The 22537-nt window shown below is 49.6% G+C and overlaps 1 protein-coding gene across 1 annotated transcript; it reads right to left on the minus strand.

Moving 5' to 3' along the window:
* Positions 1-1092: 1092 nt before the first annotated feature.
* On the minus strand, positions 1093-16835 carry Eif3d (eukaryotic translation initiation factor 3 subunit D). Its single transcript, XM_004650583.2, has 15 exons — positions 16712-16835; positions 13281-13413; positions 12998-13043; positions 12157-12293; positions 10862-10947; positions 10318-10390; positions 7769-7881; positions 5903-6035; positions 5135-5282; positions 4344-4474; positions 3806-3891; positions 3560-3689; positions 2008-2150; positions 1575-1858; positions 1093-1242 (listed from the first exon to the last, which is right to left on the minus strand). The coding sequence occupies exons 2-15, from the start codon at positions 13401-13403 to the stop codon at positions 1229-1231; spliced, it is 1647 nt and encodes a 548-aa protein (XP_004650640.2). The 5' UTR covers positions 13404-13413; positions 16712-16835; the 3' UTR covers positions 1093-1228.
* Positions 16836-22537: the final 5702 nt, after the last annotated feature.

Here is a 22537-nt window from a genome sequence, read left to right on the forward strand (position 1 = left end):
AGGTGTGGTGCCTTATCCCTTAATTCCAGCACTCAAAGGCTGAGGGAGGATTGAGACCAACCTTGGTGGGCTAAAGTGTGAGGCAATTTCAAGAGCCCAAAACACCTAGCTTTCTAATAGTCCCGCAGACCTTTCGTCGAGAGTAAACCTTTCGTGTGTGCCCACATGGAAGCCAGGGGCTGACGTCCGCCCATCTTCCTTCTCCAAGACAGTGCCTCACTGCATGTAGAGCTCACTGACCCACAGACATTAGCTACCCCGTCTCCCTCTCCAGCGCTGGGGCTCCAGCTCTTGGCTTTGAACTTTGGGCTTGTGCAGCAAAGGCTTTATCCGCTGAGCCCCCTCCCCACCTGCCACCGACTTTTCCAAGGTTCAATTATGTTAATTAAAACTGGTGTGGTGGCACATGCCTTCAATCCCAGCAGAGGTAGGAGGACCACTGTGAATTTGAGGCCACTCTGAGACTACATAGTGAATTCCAGATCAGCCTGGGCTAGAATGAGACCCTACCTCAACAAAAACAAAAAAAACCCTCTGGTAGTGCAACTCTCCTCATCTACATGACAGCATTACCTCACCCACACTCGTTCTGTGGTGGCTCAGGGGAGGTGTTTATGGAAAGCTTGGGTAACACCCAGTTAGGGTAATTATTTCAGCGTCCAGAACAGAACCACTAAGGAGAATTCTCACTTTGCTGCACTGCTTTGTGGGCACTGACTTGCGATGCTGTCACTGACCCAAGCCAACCTAGCAAACCACGTACAAAGCATTAGAATCACCACTCAGAGGAGCGCCCTTGAACCCTCTGCAGCAGTCTTCACGAAGCCTTGCCCCACTCCATTTCCTACTAGAGACTTCTGATGCTTCTGGAAGACTGCTCCGAGGGCACAGCCAAGTCCAGTGCACAGCTGGCTAGCACATGGACACCCAAGGAAGCTCAAAACCAACGCCTACCAATGAAAGGATTACTTCAGAGGGTTCAAGACACTCCAGGGCTTCCAGCCTCCACCGGCAATAGAGATCTCAGAGTTAGCAAACCATGGGGCCGAGTAGAGAAACAGCAGCCAGACTGGATGGAGGCACAGGCGGGGGAACAGACCAAAGGACTTTCAACTTTATTTCGGCTGGAACACGCCAGGCAGGAGCACAGAAGGTGCACTAAGCACCAGAGACCCAGCTTTGGTGGAATCACTTAGGCCGCCCTGCCTTGCCTGCTTGGTGGGTTCCATCAACTTTCTTCCTCTGAAAGACACAATAAGAGAAGTCAGTCTCGCCACATGGCATGACATGATGCACCCTTTCCTTTCTGAAACTTGGTTAACTTGGGTGTCTAAGGTCTCCACCCAGAAGCTGAGCCTCCCAGACACTTGGGGTTGAGCAACTTCCTGAATCACCAGCTAGCGAGATAGCTTTCAGGAGGCATAACTAACTGGAGTGGCCTTGCTTCCTCTAGACCAGCCCCTGCAGGAGCTTCTCAAGCCCGCATTCTCTCCCATCCCAAATTTATTCCTGGGGACTTCTCGCTTAGTGTTGCCAAGGTAAAAGGTGACCACTGTTCTAGCCCTGCTGCCCACCTTCTTCCTCTTCTTCCTCCTCCTCTTCATCTTCCTCATCTTCTTCAGAGCTAAAGGTGCCGTCGGGCAGGCTGTAGACGCGGATGACCTGCTTGTTGGGGTCCTTGAGGATGAGGTACTTGCCCTCCTCCAGTTTCATGCAGATGTCGATCACGCAGCGCAGGATGCCCCAAGCGTTTTCCACACTTAGGTTGATCTGGCTGGCGAACTCATTGGGCTTGAACTGCTGCGTGCCCAGGATAACGTGGCGTGAAGAATCCTTCACGTGGTACCGAGACACATAACTGTGACAGAGGGGCAGATGGGTGGCCAGGCAGGGTAGCAGAGAAAGAGGGACAGCAATGCTTGGGGTCAAGTGTCAGTTCAGCTAGCCCTTGTCCCCTATTCCTCCCAAGCCCCATTTGAGCACTTAGCTCCGGCACAGGAATCTCACCCGAGCTTGAGGTACTCAGACCCAGCCAGCAAAGCACAGCAGGTCCACCGGGCCAGCTTGTAGCTGTTGTTCTTCAGCTCGGTGGCAATGACGGCCCCACGCTGAGAGTCCAGCTTCTGGCGCCAGTCCACGCCATTACAATGCTGCCGAAGGAAGAGCCAGTTATCAAAGCAAGGGCAGCACCTCCCACACAAGCCTGCAGGCATTCCTCTGGCAGACAAGGGCACACTAGGAAGCGAGGAAGGGCATACTGTCAGAGCCAAGACTGCCATCACCACAAAGACAAAGGCATGGTCATCTCCTTGCACAACAGCCCCTCCACACAGCATGACTCTGAGAGCCTGACCACAGGCTTTGTTAAGCAGCTATGTCCAAATTACATAGGAATATTATTTCAAAAGTTTCTGTGTTTCCCTCTAAACTTCATCAAATGACAGGTACACAGAATAGGGTCCTGGAGCAGGGTGGGAAGATGCTGGCGAGTGGGGTAAAGTGAGAAGGCAAAACTGAGGCAGTGAAGCCACAGCGAGGACTCTGGAGAAAGGCATGGGTGAGCCTGTGGAGTGTGAAGATGAGGCCAGAGACAGTGCGCTGTGAGCTTGCTCTGACAGCGACTCCCTTCACTGTGGCACAGCCTGTGCCTATGGTAAAATGCCATGCCTGTGATGCTACCTAGTGTGCCAAAAGGGTCCCTGCAGCTGTAACAAAAGTCAGACAGGAAGGAGGGGACCTGAAACAGGGAGGGAAGGACTTGGGCTGCTGCTGGCTTCTCAAAGGCACAGACCTACATGTGCCAAGGAGTGAGGCAGCTCCCAGGAACTGGGAGGTCCTCAGTGGACTGGTGGCAAAGAACGAGGACCCTATATGCACCAGTGCAAAGACCCAAACCTTGCCAGCATCTACAGTGAACTTCAAAAGGGGATTTTTCAAGGATTTCTGGGACAGCCGGGTGTGGTGGTGCACACCTTTAATCCCAGCACTCGGGAGGCAGAGGTAGGAGGACTGCTGTGAGTTCGAGGCCCCCCCCCCCCAAAAAAAAGGATTTTTGGGACAGAACTTGGTTCTCCCTACACTCTAAGTTTCCCCTTCTGAGCTCCTGGACAGAGAACCAAGCCATAATATGCTGGGCTTTTGCCCTACATAACTGAGTTAATGGAGACTTCAAGCTACTGAAAATTTTTCCATTTGTCATGAAGCTCGAGAACACTAATGTAAGGGAGAAAGAAGTCCTTAACACAGGGGACTGCCCTAGGAGAAGGCTCTGCGCATGGGGGTCACCAAGGACACCATGTGAAGGGGCAGGAACGTGTGGTGCAGAGCAACGGGGAGGGCTGAGAAGTGGAAACAGGCACAGCAATGGGAGGCGCCACTAGGTGCTCACAGTGCTTGTCTAGGAAGCACTGAAGACAATGCTTGCTCTACTCTGCCAGCGAGAGCCGAGTAGAGAAAAAACTGCCAAGACAAAGGCCCTCAGCGGCGGCCCTTTAGACACTGATGGAGAAAAGATGGAGCTCCCATAGTGCAGTGGGGACCAGACTCGGTGGTACCTCACCCTGGAATCCCACTCGTTCAGCGTCTTGATGTTGATGAAGGACACTTCCCCATTGGCTCCCGTCATGACACCATCATGCTCACAGCGGACAATAAGGTCAATGTCGTCTCCAAGTTTCCACCTGCGGTACCTGCAGGGAGAGAACTCACTGGTCACAGCCATGCTCTGCTTCAGGTGGGACACCCCAGCCAGGGCCCAGGCAGAACCCACTCTCATGTGGCCGCACTCCCAGCACAGCTGACATACCGGTAAGCGACAGAGGCGATTTCATTCTTATCCATGTCATCTTCCACAAACGGGTTTGGGTTGGGGAAATTGTATCTTTCCTTCCCCTGAAGAAAGAAAAAGAAGACAAAGCTGTAAGGAAGCAGTCCAAGGATCAGTCAGCCTGACCCAGCACTGCCTGTTATAGTCCTAGCTGGGTTTCTAGGGTACCTGAGGGGGCTCTGGGCTGTGCTTACACCTATTTCACCTCTAGCATCCAACAGATCCCAACAAGTAAGCCGCCATTCCCTCCCTCCCTTCTTCACAGCAGTCTGCTGACACAAGGTATCACTGCTGCGTCCCCAGGGCAGAAGGGTGCACGTTCCAGAACTGGAAGAACGGGAGCTATCTCCACAACACGTCTGCACACGGCTCACCAGTGGTGGGTCTACGTATGATTCACGGTCCTGACCTCACAACCTGCTGTACCCTCGGCTACAGGGAAGGGCACCCCCACTCCATCCCAGCACAGGGCAGACACTCGCTGGCAACAGGCTAGTGGGACACGGTCGGGGCTCACCATCCTCAAGCACTGCTGGGAGAAGTTGTGGTTGATGTAGGTGGCCTCCATGGCCAGGTTGCGGGGCGAGTTGAAGGAGCTGCCTTCATCCTGAGGGGGCTCGTTGGCGGTCTCGCTCACGGTCAGAAGATCTGTAAGGGCAGAAGTGGGGGTTCTCTCAGGTGTGACAGTAGTGGTGGGGGTGCGGCTGCTCCTTAATGACCTTTCAATCTTTTTAGATTTCTCAAAAGAATGCGTTTTAGCTGTTTTTCTTTTGAGGGGTGGTGGTTTCCAGGATCACTCTGTAGTCCCAGACTGGCTTTGAACTCACAGCAGTCCTCCTGCCTCCCAAGAGCTGGGACTAAAAGTGTGCACCATGCCTGGCCGTTAGCTTTTTCACAAGGAGGATGAGTTCATGTCAAGATTAAATGCTTTGTTTCATGCTGTCATTTTTAGTGATTCAGGTCCACTCACAGTGTGCATATACTCAAGAGTATGTTATAAAAGACATGCATATGCAGCTTTTCCCTTTAGAAACACAGAAATGAAAAGCAGCAGGACCAATTTAAAGAGGAGTATTAAGCAAACACTGAAGAACTGAGAGACAGCAGGAGGCAGGACAAGAACGCGCTTTACAAATGAGCAACGGCCACTGAGCAGCCACAGGCCGTCCTTCAGTCAGGACTGCAGGAAGCCCGAGGGACGGTGGGTGCTGTCGACGCCCTTGGGGAAGACAGACCACTTCCCCCCTATTCTCAGGGCAGGGAACTGCTCTGAACCAGCCACCAGCCAACACCAGACAGGCTGCTTACCAAAGTCGGAGTTGTCCCTCTTGTCAAAGAAGAGCTTGGACCCGACTCTCTGCACGACAATGTCCCACGAGTACACAGAGCGGGTGCAGCTCATCAGTGTGGCCAGGATGGCATCAGTGGCAAACACATTGCCCTGTGTTTTTGCCAGCTGCAAGGAGAGAGAGAGTGCATGTTTGTGCTGAGGTCACATGGGCAGAAAGGACCTGTGGCCTGTGCATCAAACCAGCCACCCACTGTGGTGGGCTGCAGGGAAGCGCCCGCCACGCTGCACTGGCTAGATTCTGGCCAAGCGCTTTCCAGTGCTTTCTTAGCTGCCCAAGTGTTCTGTGCTCAGCGTGCCTTCTCTCTGGGGAGAAGCAAGCTCAGGCTGCAGAGTGACAAAGCCAGTTGGCTGGCAGAGCTGCACTGGGCACATTTATGTCCACTCGGCAAACAGCCTTCACTTTCACTGCCTGGCGTGTGACCCAGACTTCACTGTGCAGACAGACGTGCTCACAAAAACGTCGTGTCCACCCTGATACATGCTGTTCTCCTCCTCCTCATTCGTAGAGTATGGTCTAACGACTATTTCTGTCGTAGTTACTTATTTACACAGTGTCTAGTTTTATGAGTAACTTCGAGATGCTTTAACGGGTATAGGAGGATGTGGGAGGATGGTCATGCAAGCTCTGTGCCACTTTATATTAGGTATTTGAGCACCCACAAGCTTTCATGTCCATGAGGTGGTCCTGAATCTACCCTGCAGATTAGACTCTGAGGGACACACACCTTCCGGATGACGGGGTCATCAGTGGTGGTGACAGTGTGGAAGATGCGCTTGATACTCCGCAGAGGCTTCTCGCTGCGTGTGGTGATGCGGTCGAAGGCCTTGTCATAGTACTCCAGCGCCCCACAGCACTCACTGAGGGAAGAAAAGCAAGCGCGCATGGTTGGAAATGTCCCTCCCTCTGTCCTTTTGTTCTTCCTTTTTCTTTTATAATTTTATTTATTTATTAAAGAGAGAGAGAGGTAGATAGATAGAGAGAGAATGGGCACACCAGGGCCTCCAGCCACTGCAAACAAACTCCAGACGCACGTGCCACCATGGGCATCTGGCTCACATGGGTACTGGGGAATCAAACCTGGGCCCTCAGGCTTTGCAGGCAAGTGCCTTAAACTGCTAAGCCATCTCTCCAGCCCTGTTCTTTCTTTTTTTCTTGAAGGAGGTCTCACTGTAGCCCAAGCTGACTTGGAATGCACTGTAGACCAGGCTGGACTCAAATTCACTGATATCCTCCTACCTCAGCCTCCCGCAGTGTTGGGATTAAAGGTATGTGCCACCACACCTGGCCTTTTTGAAGCAGCAGAAACAAGTCTTATTTAGCCAGATATGATGGTGCCTGCCTAAAATTGCAGCCCTAGGGAGCCTGAAGCAGGAAAATGCCAAGTTGGAGGCCGGCCTCAGCACCATAGGAAGACAATGTCTCAAAAAAGTCTTATCTAGAAGTCTAACATATAAAAAAATATGGAAAAATCATCTGAACAGGAGAAAATCTTTAATGGTGGCTTACTTCCCTGTCTACCTAGCTCCTGTTATAGCTCAGAGAACCTAACTCGCCCACAGTAACCTCCCCATTTTACTTTCTTTACATACTTGGGGACATGGTCTCATGTTAACTCAGGCTGGCCTCATTTTGTTATGCAATCGAGGATGAGCTTGAAGTGCTGAGATTCCAGACATGCATCATCATGCCAAGCTGAAATCAAGGCTTCAGGCATGCTAAACTGGCACTATTCACTGAGACACATTCCCAGCCCAACTGCCACACTTTAGACAGGGAGACTGAGGCCAGCTAGGCAATGCCCAATCATGGAGGTGCCCAGGTGGGTTGACCTCTGGCTCCCCACTGAGTTAGCTAGCTGTACATGCCTGTTCTCTGGGGTAAGGGGTTCCATGAAATGTCAGTACAAGCAGAGTTCTGAAGAACTGTGGGGCCTATTTCAGTCCAAAATGCTTTAAGATTAATCTACTATGTTTCTGTGAAGATGCCAGGAGCTGGAAGAACTCAGGACTTTAATAATACCAGATTTCAGGGCTGGGGAGACAGCTCAGTAGTTAAAGGTGTTTGCAGAGGCAAGAGGCCCTGGCACACCATCTCTCTCTCACACAAATAATTTTTAAAAGACTAGATTATAGGGCTGGAGAGATGGCTTTGTGGATAGGGCACTTGCCTGCAAAGTCTAAGGACCCAAGTTCGATTCCCTAGGACCCACATAAGCCAGATGCACAAGGTGGTGCATGTGTTTGGAGTTCATTTACAGCAGATGGAGGCCCTGGATTACCCGTTCTCTCTCTCTCAAATAAATAAAAGTAAACATTTTAAAAAAGACTGTAGATTATAGAAAACAATAATAGCAATATTAAAAAAAAGTAGATTTCTTTCTGCCACAGGAGCTAGATGAGGTAAATTTTCCTGTCCCTTGCTCAGGATGCCAGGGAGCTGCAAGAAAGCTGAGGTGCCACCTTCTTTCTGCCTTTCCCAGGGTCTTGGTTCCTAAATCCTGGGCAATGTGTTGTGTAAGTGGTTGCAAGTTGCCTTTGGGACTGCTGGGGCACAGCAGGCAGTGGGCTGTGCGCAGAGCCTTGCCACTCACATGTCCTGGGGCTCCGACACCTCCAAGTAGCGCATCTTCATCAGCTGGGGAAAGTCCATCTCCTCCTTTACCTCCCAGTCACTACGAACTTCAACCGAAGAGTCTCGGGGTTTCTGCAGAGGAAAATCATCAGGGGAGAAAAATTTACAATCCAAATAAATTTAAGCAAAAGATAGGTAACACACAGAGAGTTTTTTATTTTTTTTATTTTTTTAAAATTACTTTTTTTAAATATATTTTTTAAATTTTTTATTTATTTATTTGAGAGTGACAGACACAGAGAGAAAGACAGAGGGAGAGAGAGAGAATGGGCGCGCCAGGGCTTCCAGCCTGTGCAAACGAACTCCAGACGCGTGCGCCCCCTTGTGCATCTGGCTAATGTGGGACCTGGGGAACTGAGCCTCGAACCGGGGTCCTTAGGCTTCACAGGCAAGCGGTTAACCGCTAAGCCATCTCTCCAGCCCACACAGAGAGTTTTAATTTAATGCATTTTATTTATTTGCATGCAGAGGGAGGGAGACAGAGAATATAAATGGGTGTGCTAGGGCCTTTAGTAGCCACTACTAATGAACTTCAGACGCGTGCACCACTTAGGGCATCTGACTTTCCATGGGTACCGGGGAAATAACTGAGCTTTGAAGGCAAGTGCCTTAACCAATGAACTATCTCTGCAGCCCCATAGGGAGTTTCTTTTGGAAATTTTTTTCTTATTTACTTGCAAGTGGGGATGGGTGGGTGGATAGACACAGAATGGATGTTCCAGGGCTTCTTGCCACTGAAAATGAACTCTAGATATATGTGCCAACTTGTGTATCTGGCTTTACATGGGTACTGACTGAGGAACTGAACCCAGAGCACCAGGCTTTGCAAGCAAGTGCCTTTGACTGCTGAGCCATCTCTTCAGTCCATGGTGCTGATAGAAGCCATGACCCCTAAGAACCTATGGTCTAGGACTGAAGAGCTTAGGAATTCCAAATATATGGAATTCCACTGAAGGGCAAGGATGTCACTCAGGGCATATGTAATAGCTGTTTTATAATTCTTAGAGCATTAAGTATTTGTGTTCCTTTTTAAAAAAATTAATGAGAGAGAGAGAGAGGAAGAGGCAGGCATAGAGTAAGTGAGCAATGGGTGCGTCAGGGCTTCTTGCTGCTGCAAATGAATTTCAGACGCGTGTGCCACAAGTGCATCTGGTTTTACATGGGTACTGGGGAAGTGAACTTGGGTCCTTAGGCTTTGCAGGCAAGCACATTAACCGCTGAGCCATCTTTCCAGCCCGTTATTTTTTTTCTTTTGAATACAGCAAGCAGCCAAGCGACTTCTTCAATTGTACTATAACTTTCTTTTCTTTTTCTTTTTTGGTGCTGGGGATCAAATATAGGGTTGCAGCCATGACTTCACTTTTGCTCAACACCTACTCTTTTCACAATGCTCCCACAAACACAGCAGCCGCATTCCCAACAGTGCGAATGTGGACATGACTCCAATGTCCATTCACCAGTGACTGGCTAAACAATGCAGCACAACTACACTAAGAAATACTACTTGGCAATCAAAAGGAGTCAAGTCCAGCTGGCCCTCCAGATTTGCAGGTTTCATACCTACAGACTGAACACACCTGGGGTACTGGGCACGTGGACAGTCCTGCGCAATGCAGTGAGAAACACAAAGAGAAGTGGGCATGGCAGTGCTGAGGGTACAGACACAGGAAGACCACAAGTTCAAGGACAACTGTGGCCACACACGGACTTCAAGGCTAGCTCTGTACTTTGAGACCCTTTCTTAAGAATTCCCAAATAGGAGGGCTAAATTGAGGGGAAAAGGTACATGAATACTCAATATCAACCATGCAGAATAAACTCATTTACTTCATGTTTACATTAGCCATTATAGGTTTAGCATCTCCATCTGAAATATCTAAACCTGAAGCTGAATTAACATAAAGCCATTCTCATTTTAGAGTTTGGGACTAGGGATGCTTCAACAATAGTCTATTCCAGAATGTGAAGGAAAAACAAAACAAATCCCTCCAAATCTAATGAACTTCTGGTCCCAAACAGTTTGGGTATGTGATACCTAACCTGTATAAATAATCTAGATAGGATTTAAAGTATAAGAGGGGACGTATATAAACCTTATGCAAACACTATACTATTTTATGTAAGTGAAGTTCAACACCTATAAATTCTGTTCTCTTTGGGGGACGCTGGAACCAACTCTTGGCAAATGTCAAGGAAAAACTGTACTAATACATGGTGTGTAAAAATGGACCTTGAAAACATTTGCCACACAAAAGATCACGTATTGATTTGATGTATGTGATGCATTCAGTTCAGGAAAATCCAGAGAAAAAAGGTTAGCTATTGCCTAGGACCGGGGAGAACATCTTGAGATGACTGCTATGGATACAAGGTTTCTTTTCAGAATGATGAAAATGGTCAGTGAGGAGACTAGAAACCGTTCAGTTACACACTATATGAATTGTACCTCAATAACACAGTAACAAACCAGACCAAATTCCCAATGGAATTCTGGTGTAGATACGCTACCTGTGATTTTTGGTCCCATTTCTGCCTCACTCCAAATTGCTTTTGGAATTTTTTCTGCAGGCGAATGCGCTCTCTGAAAGACAGAATGCTGTGAGCTCAGAGACCTTGCAGTCAGGGCTTCTTCAGAAGGCAGAATCTGCCCAGCTTTCGGCGCTTAGTGAAGAAGACCACGTGGGTGCACACTGGGGATGCTAGCCCTTCAGTACTGACCAGGTGGACTTCACCCCAGTGACTGGCCATGGCAGTCCCAGCAGAAGTGTGGTAGCTACTGTTCTCAGCTCTGGGCCTGCCCGGGGCTGGGACCCCAATGAAGCTCGGGAGGCTTCAGTCCCTCCTCATCTGCCTGTTGCCCGTCCATGTGTCCACCACAGCAAGTCACCTTCCTGGACAGCATCTGCCTCGGACACTGACAGGCTGGAAGGTCACAAACTTTGGGTTCTTTCGAATGGAGAGGAAGTCAGCCACTCTCCTGCTCTGGCCAGTCCATTCCTGGGCACAGCTCACCTGGAAAGGGTGCCTTGCTTGGCCAGGCAGGGGCTCTCACCTCTCTTTCTGCTTGGCACTCTTAGGCAGCGTCTGTAGGTTGAACTGCACCATGTTCCTTCGGTCTTTGTCTCTGCGGAGGTTCCGCTGGAAACAGACAGAAACAGTTTTATCAACCTCCAGAGACTTGGCTTACAACAGGCAAAAGGGAGAGCAAGTTTAGGGTGTAAAACCTTAAGTCCCCACCTCACTTTGTGCCTTTACTTGTTAGCATCCAGTCTGAGGGCTCACGTGAGGCAGTGCTATAGCCAGCTTACACTCCCATTGAAGGGTTTACTGGTTTTATTGGAGTTGCTGAGTTTGCCTCTTTAGGATGCTGCCTGACTGGACCATCAACTCAATAAAGTCTGCATGTGGCAATTAAGGGAGGCATAGATCTCCAGCATGAGCACCCATTCTCAACGCACGCACATGACCCCTGAACTACTGGGAACCACAAACTTTAAAAACTTATATTTAAAAAATAATTTTAGCTGGGTGTGTATTGCACACTTTTAATCCCAGCGCTCGGGAGGCAGAGGTAAGAGGATCACTGTGAGTTCAAGGCTGGCCTGAGACTACATAGTGAGTTTTAGGTCATTCTGGGCTGGAGTGAGACCCTACCTCCAAAAACAGCAACCCCCCCCCAAACAAACAACAACAACAAAAAATTTAACTAGGCATGTTGGTGCATGCCTTTAATCCCAGCACTTGGGAGCCAGAGGTAGGATGATTGCCTAGAGTTTGAGGCCACCCTGAGATGACACAGTCAATTCCAGGTCAGCCTGGGTTGAAGTGAGATCTACCTCAAAAAAAAAAAAAAAAGTTTTTTGCATATGTGTGTGTACTAGCATCAGGGCCTCTCATCACTGGAAACCAACCCCAGATGCTCAGGCCACTTTTTGTGTCTGGCTTGGGAACCAAACTGGGCTCGCAGACTTTGCAAGCAAATGCCTTTATCTGGTAAGCCATCTTTCCAGCCCCTTAACCTCAACACCCCCCCTCCCCCAGGTAGATCTTGCTCCAGCCCAGGCTGACCTGGAATTCACTCTGTATTCTCAGGCTGCCCTTGAACTCATGGTGATTCTTCTACTTCTGCCCCCCAAGTCTTGGGATTAAAGGTGTGAGCCACAACACCTGGTTTATTTACATGCACCCTTGGACCTAGTACAAGTTTATTTGATATAACTTCTCACTGAACGGCCCCCAGGATGTACTGGAGAACTGAGACACTAGCGTTGCTGAGGCAGCTGCTGAGCAGCATGTGGTCCCAGCAGGATGAGCTGCAAGCTGGTCAGCCGGCTGGCTCCTGGCTACCTGTGCAAATCTCATCCGGTTCCGCTGGTAGGCAGTCTTCTGTGTGCGTGCCGTATCCACCAACTGGAAGCTAGTTTCATCCTCCTCGTGGAAATAAGCATACTGGCTTCCACCTCCAAACTGAGAGGAGTACTTGTCTGTAGGCAGAGGTGACAGGTGTAGTAACTGCTCCCTACAGGCTGCATGTCTGAAGCCTTGCTCTTTCAAGCGTGGTACCGGGAGCCCATGTGTACAGAGACGTGCTGCCCCAGCCCAGACCTACTAAATGCAAGTTTGCATTTCAACCTGGCCCTCCCTCAGGTGGTTCATATACACGTTCGAATTTCAAGAACTCAGGTCACACACACACCACCTTCCCATGGCCGTGGCGCAAGACAGACATGGCCCATGGAACACGACATACTCTCTTGCTGAACTCAGCATCTCAGCTCAGCTGTCTTAACTTAGTATCCAGGCAGACACTTCCAACCCTCTACCTGGCACCAAGGAAAGCCTCTTTTCCTCACCACAATCTTAAAACCAGTGCTCAACGCCCAGACTCTACTGACTGGCTTCAGGGGCTCAGCAAGTTCCATGCAGTAGAATGCAATTGGCAACATGCTTGATACACTGTTTTAGAGAGGGTCTCTAGCAACTATGCCCACCATAGTGGTCCAGACCTCTTTGATGTGCAGCCTAACTTCAGGGACTATTTCCAGAATGGTGGTTAGCATTTAGAGTACAGAACACAGCCCGAGAAATTACCACCTCATTTCTTCCTTTTCTAGATGGCTTTTGGAAAGAAGTTGCTAGAAAAGCCCTCCCGGACCCTGACCTGGGCAGCACAGTGAAGCGCACTTACTTGTGTATCTCTTATCTTGGTACGTGGCACCTGTCCAGTCTGCAACCTGTGAGGAGCAATGGAGAGAGAGAGAACACAGTCACGATCCAGAAACCCAGCAGCGAGGAAAGGCATCAGAAGTGGCCCTCGATGCCCCAGAGCACCCAGCCCGCTGATTACTTTTGGGGGCTAATGGCTTCCTCAGGTGGTGTTCCCAAAGGAAACCAAGGACCCATGTTTTTGTGAGAATAAAATGGAAACAGGGACTCGTGGAGGAGAAGCCCCTACTCCAGAGGGCCAGTACCTTTCCGAGCCGGTCTCCTTTGCTGAAAGGCTGGTAGGGCATATCCCGAAACTGTTCGGGTACAGCACAGGGACCCCAGCCCGAGGGGTTGTCCTGGATCACAGGAGTCATGAACTTTGCCATCTTCTACAACCTGAAAAACAAGCCACGCAAGTAGGTTTATGAAGAAAGGCCAGTAAGTGCAATGTAGCCTCCATATGGAGTAAACAGACATAAATGCAAAAACTTTTATAATCGAAGCACTTGTGGGGCTGAGGTGTAAGTCTTGCTGTGAGCTGAAGGCTAACCTGGACTACACAATGAGTTCCAGGTCTAACAGAGATTCTATCTCCAAAATAAAACAGTATACAAAGCAGAATTCTCAACTCTTGAGCGACTACTAACAATGCTTTTTGGTAAATGATTCTTTTCTTTCTTTATTTTTAAAATATTTTTTGAGGTAGGGTCTTGCTGTAGCCCAGGTTAGCCTCAAACTCACCCAGATTCACATACTTAAGTCTCCCCAGTGCTGGGAATAAAGGTGTGTGCCGTCATGGGCAGCTTAAAAATATACTTATTTATTTGCAAGCACAGAGAGATAGAGAGGAGAAAGACAGACATAGAAGATGGGCATGCCAGGGCCTCCAGCTGCTGCAAATGAACTCCAGATGCATGTGCCACCTTGTGTATCTGGCTTTATATGAGTACTGGGGAAGTGAACCTGGGTCATCAAGCTTTACAGGTAAGTCCCTTAACTGCTGAGTCATCTCTCCAGCCCTCTTGTGACATTTTAGTGTTTCATTAATTCCATGATAGACCCCTTTTCTTGCTAACCTACCTCCCCACCCTTTCAAGATAGGGTCTTTCTCTAGTCCAGGCTGACCTGGGATTCACTCTATATTCTCAGGGTGGCTTCGAACTCATGGTGATCCTCCTACCTCTACCTCCCAAGTGCTGGGATTAAAGGTGTGCATGACCATGCCTGGCTTTTAACGAACATTTCTTTTTTTTTTTTTTAATTTTATTTACTTATTTGAGAGCGACAGACACAGAGAGAAAGACAGAAAGAGGGAGAAAGAGAGAATGGGCGCGCCAGGGCCTCCAGCCTCTGCAAACAAACTCCAGACGCATGCGCCCCCTTGTGCATCTGGCTAACGTGGGACCTGGGGAACCGAGCCTCGAACCGGGGTCCTTAGGCTTCACAGGCAAGCGCTTAACCGCCCTTAACGAACATTTCTGAGATGAGGAAGCCTCTAGACTTTATACTCCATGGGGCGCCAGGGCCTACTTAGCAGTTTTTCCTTTCTCCGCGGCTACATAAGATAATAGCTTCTCATAGATTTCATGTAACATAGTAAACCCCCTCCCCCCCCGCCCCAGGGTCTCACTCTATCCCAGGCTGACCTGGAATTCACTATGTAGTCTCAGGCTGGCCTCAAACTCACAGCGATCTTCCTACCTTTGCCTCCCAAGTGCTGGGATTAAAGGCATGCACCACCATGCTTGGCAGAAACAGAAACATTGTAACATTTTTCAAGTGTAGTAAGTAATTTCTCTTAGAAACATCATGGAAGCAAACAATAAACTTCCTTCATCCTTGGACACTGTATCATAACATCACTGTCACAAGTCTTACTAGCTACCAGCAGGAAAATTCCACTTGTAAATTTTCATACAACTACTGTTTACACTTACGAAAACACATTGGAGCACACAGTGCTTTAGGAAAACAACAACAAAACACCTTTAACTCTCCCCTGAAACCCTGTGTGAAGACAAGTGGATACAGGCAGGCAAAAGCCCCACCAAGGTGGCAATTGTCATCATAAGCTTTAGGCCTTAGGTGGCAGAATGTCAAATATCCATACACATTATGTGCACCAGGACATTGCTCTTAGTGCTCATAGTGCATAAACTCATTAACCGAACAATCTCAAGGGGTAAGGGCCACTACTGTCCCCATTTTCCTTGTACGAAAATGAAGGCATATGGCTTACCAGTTAAGTGCTCGCCTGTGAACTGTGAAGCCTAAGGACCCCGGTTTGAGGCTCTATTCCCCAGGACCCACGTAAGCCAGATGCACAAGGGGGTGCACGCATCTGAAGTTCGTTTGCAGTGGCTGAAGGCCCTGGTGTGCCCATTCTCTATCTACCTGCCTCTTTCCCTCTCTGTCTGTTGCTTTCAATTAAATAATAAAAATAAAAAACTTTCCAAAAAAAAAAAAAGTGAAGGTATAGCATAATGAAGAAACTGAAGGTGCAAGGCTGGGTGATGGATGCTTTAAAGCCAGGCAGCATGGTTTTGGAATCCAGTCCGCAACTCTCCAGTTCCTTTCGGGAGGGTAAAGGCTAAAGCTCTAGAGGTGTCCTGATCTATCCTATCAAAGCCCCACACTGACGATCCACAGCAGCCCCTGACAATGCCACTGGAAGCACAACCCAAGTAGCTCCCAAAGGCTGGAGAGCCATCGAAGAGCAGGCGTGAGGGAGTTCAGTAACATCTCACTGCTAGGCCCCAGGGAGACTATGGATGACATTTAGGTGACAGCAAGAGGACAAAAACCACAGAGCATCATCTCCAAGTGTGAACTTAAGCTAAGGTGTCGGCAGACAAGAGGCGGGAAGCGGTCCACAAACAATTCACATGAAATAACACATTTCCTGGACACTCCTCCACACGGTCACTGTCGAGATAAAAATCTGAAATCCAGCCAACTCAAGTGGTTGATCTGCCCATCATGTTATGTCAAAACATTTTGATTTCCAGGGCTGTCGGCCTAAGCCTGGCCTCCGTTGCACTACACCACAGTGGGCAGCAGAGTTTTAAGACAACTCCTAAACAACACAATCAGATTGTCTCGAGAGGCGCCAGTCTTAAATTCAACATGGAACAAGGTCCAAGGCTTGATATGCAGTGTCCCTGTGAAAGGACACGGGTGTAACGTCTTTGGCTTCAGCACGAGCGGCACCGAATGGGACCAGCAGGAGAAAACGCCTTGACAGCTGTCTTAGGCCACAGGACGGAGTGGAAGACTGCACACCACGGACCCAGCGACGGATCTCTGGGGTAGGCTTCAGGTCAGAGAGGGGATCCGCTCCTCTCAGCCGTCCACTGAGAACTCAGAGCAAGGGCTCAAGGCTGCTCAGCTTGGAGCCCCCACACCCCACTCGGAAAGGAGGCTGCGACCAACTTTGGAAGAGACCACCTTGTTACTCAGCTAGGGTGAGACAATCAAGCTGGCCAAGTCCGAGGCCGCTGAGCGAGACCTACGACGAGGCATCCACACTGACCGGCTCTGGGGCCATCGAAGGCAGGTTCCTGCCCCGCCCAGCGGAGGGGCAGCGACGGCAGGAGGGGACGAGAGAGCTGTCTCTTCCGGGAGCCCCCCGAAGCCAGGCCTGTCCCAAGCTGGCGCCAAAGGTCCGTGGGACCCTACGAAACACGCCGCTCACCTGCAGAGGCCTCCGCCGGCCCAGATGGCAACAGATGGCCTGGCCAGGGGACGCCAATTCCAGTCGCGCTTCCAGGACCCAGGCAAGGAGGGAACATGCGCGCGCAAGGGCCGGCGCCGTAAACGCGACCGGCGCCGTCGTAAACCGCCCTCCCGCTTCCTCGGAGAAACGTGCGAGCCGTAAAGCGAGGACGGTGCCGGAAGTTCGTCACCGCTTTTGGCTGGACGTCTTCCATTGCCTCCGCGGCGCCGAGGCGCGAGGGCTGATGACGTCCAGACGACATCTGGGGACACCCAGAGGCGGCGTTCGGGATGGAAACGTGGCGGCGCTGCTAGGTGCAGGCGGTTTGTGGCGGGGAGCGGCTGGCGGCCCCGCTGGGCCCCGTGATGCCTCGCGGCCCCTCTCCCTCCCGCCGTGCCTCGCAGTCCTTGCCCGCCAGTGCCTGGTCATGGAGGTGTCCCAGGGTCTCTCCCGGCGAGGCCGGCTGTCAAATGACCTGCGTGGTCCAGGCTGCTAGTTTTGGGGTGACCTCCAGGGTTCACAATCTCATCCCACAGGTCCAGTTATCCGACAGAGATTTCTGGATCTCTTAACTTAAAAAAAAGTCAAGTCGGTCTGGAGTGGGCTTAGTGGCTAAGGCGTTTGTCTGCGAAGCCAGAGGACCCAGGTTCGATTCCCCAGGGCCCACGTAAACCAGATGCACAAGGTGGCGCTTGCGTCTGAAGTTCGTCTTACAGTGGCTGAAGACCTTGGCACGCCCATTCTCTCTTTCTCTCTCAAATAAGTAAAATAAATATTAAAAAGTATCTTTGAAAATGTCGACCCCTGTTCTCACTTTTGTAGATTGATAGTCAAGCCTGATCTATCCAAGCTGGAGTCCAGGAGTCTGCATTTTCTTTCTCTATTTGTAGTACCGTCGGCCACGCCAGGGCCTCCTGCCGCTGCAAATGAACTGCAGCTGGCTATACGAAATGGAGCCCAGCAGGCAGGCTTTGCAAGCAAGTACCTTTAACCGTTGGGCCATCTCCAGGAGTCTGCATTTTTTTTCTTTTTTTTTCGAGGTAGGATCTCACTCTAGTTCAGGCTGATGTGGAATTCACTATGTAGTCTTAGGGTGGTCTCGAACTCACAGCGATCCTCCTCCCTCTGCCTTCTAAGTGCTGGGATTAAAGGCAGAGTCTGCATTTTTTATAAATTTTTTTATTGATTTGAGAGCAACAGACAGAGAGAGAAGAGGGAGATAGAGAGAATGGGCACGCCAGGACTTCCAGCCACTGCAAATCGAACTCCAGATGCGTGTACCCCCTTGTGCATGTGGCTAACGTGGGTCCTGGGGAATCGAGCCTTGAACCTGGGTCCTTAGGCTTCACAGGCAAGCGCTTAACTGCTAAGCCATCTCTCCAGCCCTGGAGTTTTAACTGACATATATGACTCTGATCTGGCCACCCTGGAAGCCGTATTTCCTGCAGAGGGTGACAGTGCATCCTCTCAACCATCCTGCCCTGCTGAGTCCTGAGTGCTGTAGAAGGTAAAACATGGGAGGAGAGGGGCTTTTATTTAAATCCCAGGTCCTGTCTGCTTACTCTCTGGATATCCTTGTCAGCTTCCCAGCTGTCCCATTTGCTGGAAAATTCATCTGTTCTTGAATACATGGGATATCTGGGCTCTGCCATTTCCTAGCTGTTTTCTTCAGCCTTATTTTTCTTTTCTATAAACTGGAGATATGTGGTAAAAATAAATGTGACAGTACCTTCCACTTTCTGGTCATAACTGTGGATACCTGGTAGGTGAACTTGGACAAGTAATTTGACCTCTTGAAACCTGCTTATTCACCTGTAAAATGAGAGTGTCGATAGTGACACCTGTTTCTGGAAGTTCTTTCCCAATATCTGCTCTTCAGTTTTTGGTTTTTTTAAATTTATTTTTCGAGGTAGAGTCTCACTCTAGCCCAGGCTGACCTGAAATTCACTATGTAGCCTCAGGGTAGCCTTGAACTCACGGCAGTCCTCCTACCTCTGCCTCCCAAGTGCTGGAATTGAAGGCATGTGCCACCATGTCTGGCTTTAGTTTCCCTAATTTTTGTTTCTGGGACCTGGTTGCCAAACTTGTCATTAGGAGTTCCTTTCTGTTTCCACATCACATTCACATTCATGACTTGCCTGAGTCTGTATTCTACTTTCAAAATCATCTTGTGGGATGGAGATGTGGCCTAGTGGTTAAGGTGCTTGCTTGCAAAGCCTAAGGACCCAGGTTTGATTCCCCAGGACCCACGTAAGCCAGATGCACAAGGTGGGGCATGCGTCTGGAGTTCGTTTACAGTGGCTGGAGGCCATGGCATACTCTCTCTCAAATAAAAACTATCGAAACCATCTTGTACAATGGCTATGTGCATGTATGTGTATATATTATGTATGGGCATGTGTGCCACAGCCCATGCGTGAAAATCATAGGACAACATCAAGGTTTCTCTGTACTCCACCTTTCAGACGGGATCTCTTGCCACTGCACATCAGACTCGGTGGTCCCAGAAGTTCAGATCTGGCTCTGCCTTCCTTTGTAGATGTATTAGGATCGCAGATCCCTGAGCCACTTTGCATTTGCCTGTACGTAGGTGGTGGGGAATTGAATGTCAGAGGTAGGCTTTGCAAGCAAGTGCCTTTAACCACTGAGCCATCTCCCCAGCTTCTCATCCTGTTTTTGAAAATATTTATTTATGAGAGAGAGAGAGAGAGAGAGGGAGGGAGGGAGGGAGAGAAAGAGAGAATGGGCATGCCAGGGCCTCCAGTCTGCAAATGAAATCCAGACACATGCGTCACCTGTGCATCTAGTTTCTATGGGTCCTGAGGAATTGAACCTGGGTTCTTAGGCTTTGCAGGCAAATGTCTTTACTAAGCCATCTCTCCAGCCCCTCATCCTGTTTTATAGATGAGAATGTATCCAAGTAGCAGAGTTACAGCCTGAGACCAAAGGAAAAGGGGCACACATAAAACTGCCAAAGATAGGCGTCCACCCATCCATCGATTCATTTGTTCTTTTGTTTGAATGATTCATTCATATTTTAATTAATTGATGCCTGGGACAGGGGCCAAGCACTTAGGAAGTGGCAGTAGAATTGTTTACATGGTGGAGGGAGGAGATGAGAGAGCAAGAGAGAGAGCGACAGGGAGAGAGAGAATGAGAATGCCAGGGAGATAGTTTTAAGCATTACAGGAAGAAGAGAAAGGAAACTGATGTGCTGAGGTGTGGGGGCTGGGTAAGGTGACATTCTGTCTGCCCAGAGCAATCTTCAGTCACCATCACATGATAGGTTTCCAGAATCCTGGACCTAGACTGAGCATGGCCAGATGGGAGGAGGGAGAGAGCTCTGGTGATCTGGTAATGTTGGCACAACTAGGTGTAATAGCAGCTGGGTGTGGTGTCGCACACTTGTAATAGCAGCACCCAGGAGATTGAGGTAGGAGGATCACTGCAAGTCTGAAACCAGCCTGGACTGCATAGCAAGATCTGGTCTTAAAAAGAAGAATCAATAGGAAATCGGACTGTGTTCAAAATTGTAAAGGAGAGGCATTGCTGCTGACCTGCTCAGGTCACAGCTTTTCTCTCACTATGGCCCTCACGCAGTCTGCCGTAGACTCTGTTAGGTCATCTTTCCCTGGTTTTAGTCCAGACACCCCATCTCTGCTCACCCCAATCAAGAAGGGCCTGGGGCTGGAGAGATGGCTTAGCGGTTAAGCGCTTGCCTGTGAAGCCGAACGACCCCGGTTTGAGGCTCGATTCCCCAGGACCCACGTTAGCCAGATGCACAAGGGGGCACGTGCGTCTGAAGTTTGTTTGCAGCGGCTGGAGGCCATGGCGCGCTCATTCTCTCTCTGTCTGCCTCTTTCTCTGTCTGTCACTCTCAAATAAATAAATAAAAATGAACAAAAAAATAAAAAAAAAAGAAGGGCCTGGATTGGAGGGCTTCAGTGGGCTTGTTCCCTCACTGGTTTTCCCACTTTCTTGCCCCAGATTCTGCGGTTCTATGATTCTTAGTCACCCTGTTGGGTGGCTTTATTCCAGAGTGTGCAAAAGAAGTGTTTCACAGACCCAAAGCCTTCAGAGTCTGCTTTTTTTTTTTTTTAAAAAAATTATGTATTTATTTATTTGAGAGCGACAGACACAGAGAGAAAGACAGATAGAGGGGGAGAGGGAGAATGGGCATGCCAGGGCTTCCAGCCTCTGCAAACGAACTCCAGACTCGTGCGCCCCCTTGTGCATCTGGCTAACATGGGACCTGGGGAACCGAGCCTTGAACCGGGGTCCTTAGGCTTCACAGGCAGGCGCTTAACCGCTAAGCCATCTCTCCAGCCCCAGAGTCTGCTTTTAATTTTTATACGTGTATATAATTATTTTGAGTATAACCTCTTCCTATTGCCTTCTTCAGCCCACTCCCTATCCTCCTTCCACCGAAGCCCTCCTCCTCTCCCTCTTGCTCCTCCTTTCTTTTTCAAGGTAGGGTCTTCCTCTAGCTCAGACTGACCTGGAATTCATTGTGTAGTTAGTCGTAGCGATCCTCCCATCTCTACCTCCCGAGTGCTGGGAGTAAGGGCCTGTGCCACCACGCCCGGCTGAAACCCTTCTTTTATCTAGTCCCTCGTCTACTTTGATGTCTTTTCCCCCCTTGTGTGCGTAACCCATGGAGTTTAATTAGAGTTGCTTGCATGAGCATGGGTGGGGGATCATTTGCCAGAGAACATGCAATTTGCCAGTGCCTACATCAATGCTGTGCATGTCTGCCATCTCCCAGCCACAGTAGTAGCTTCCCTCCTAGAACCTGTGGCCTCCCTGCACATAGGCTTTTGACTGGAGTTTCAGTACCAGGCACCAATTCCCATAGAGGGGGCTTCAAATCCAATCAGAGAGCAGTGATGCAATGCCAGTCCTGCACCTGTGGGCACATCTTGCCGGGATATTTGGTTGTGTCCATCTCAGGGTTCACTAGTGGCTTACACTGTTGACTTTTCTTCCCCAGCAGCTTGTATAACACCTTCCAGCACTGGGATCAAAGGCGTGCACCACCACACCCAGCATTAAAAATATTTCTCTGAAGCCAGGCGTGGTGGCGCACGCCTTTAATCCCAGCACTCAGGAGGCAGAGGTAGGAGGATCGCCGTGAGTTCGAGGCCACCCTGAGACTACATAGTGAATTCCAGATCAGCCTGAGCCAGAGTGAAACCCTACCTTGAGAAACCAAAACCAAAAAAAAAAGAAGAAAAAAAGTCCCTCTCCCCACCCCAAGGTAGGATCTCGCAGTAGCCTAGATTGACTTGGAATTCACTCTGTAGTCTAAGGACAGCCTTGAACACATGGCAGTCCTGTCTCTGCCTCCTGAGTACCAGGATTAAAGGTGTGTGTCACCAGGCTGTGTGGCTCCCTTCTTCCTTTTACCTCCTCAGACCCTCTCGACACTGTGATGTCAGCAGCAGTTCCAGAATTTTCCCATGGGAAAGACGGAGGGACTGCAGTCAAGTGGAAAAGGGGAACGCTGGGGTTCTGGTGGAGTGACATTTGCATAGCAGTTGTCCTGTTGGTCCCACAGATACCTGGTTAGTGGAGGAAAGTGTTCTTTGAGCTTGTCCTGCGCCTCCTTCCTCAGGCATGCAGGTGCTGGGGCGGCAACTGTGCTTGGCTCTTGCTTTAATCCCAGCACTTGGGAGGCAGAGGCAGAGGCAGAGGATCACTGTGAGTCCAAGGCCAGCCTGGGCTAGAGTGACATCCTACCTCAAAAATTATGCCCTCCCCCCTCAATCTTTTAAGACTAGTCTGCATCAATTGTAGAAAGTAATG

This window comes from Jaculus jaculus, chromosome 6 (genome assembly GCF_020740685.1).
Source record: "Jaculus jaculus isolate mJacJac1 chromosome 6, mJacJac1.mat.Y.cur, whole genome shotgun sequence".
Taxonomy (NCBI): domain Eukaryota; kingdom Metazoa; phylum Chordata; class Mammalia; order Rodentia; family Dipodidae; genus Jaculus; species Jaculus jaculus.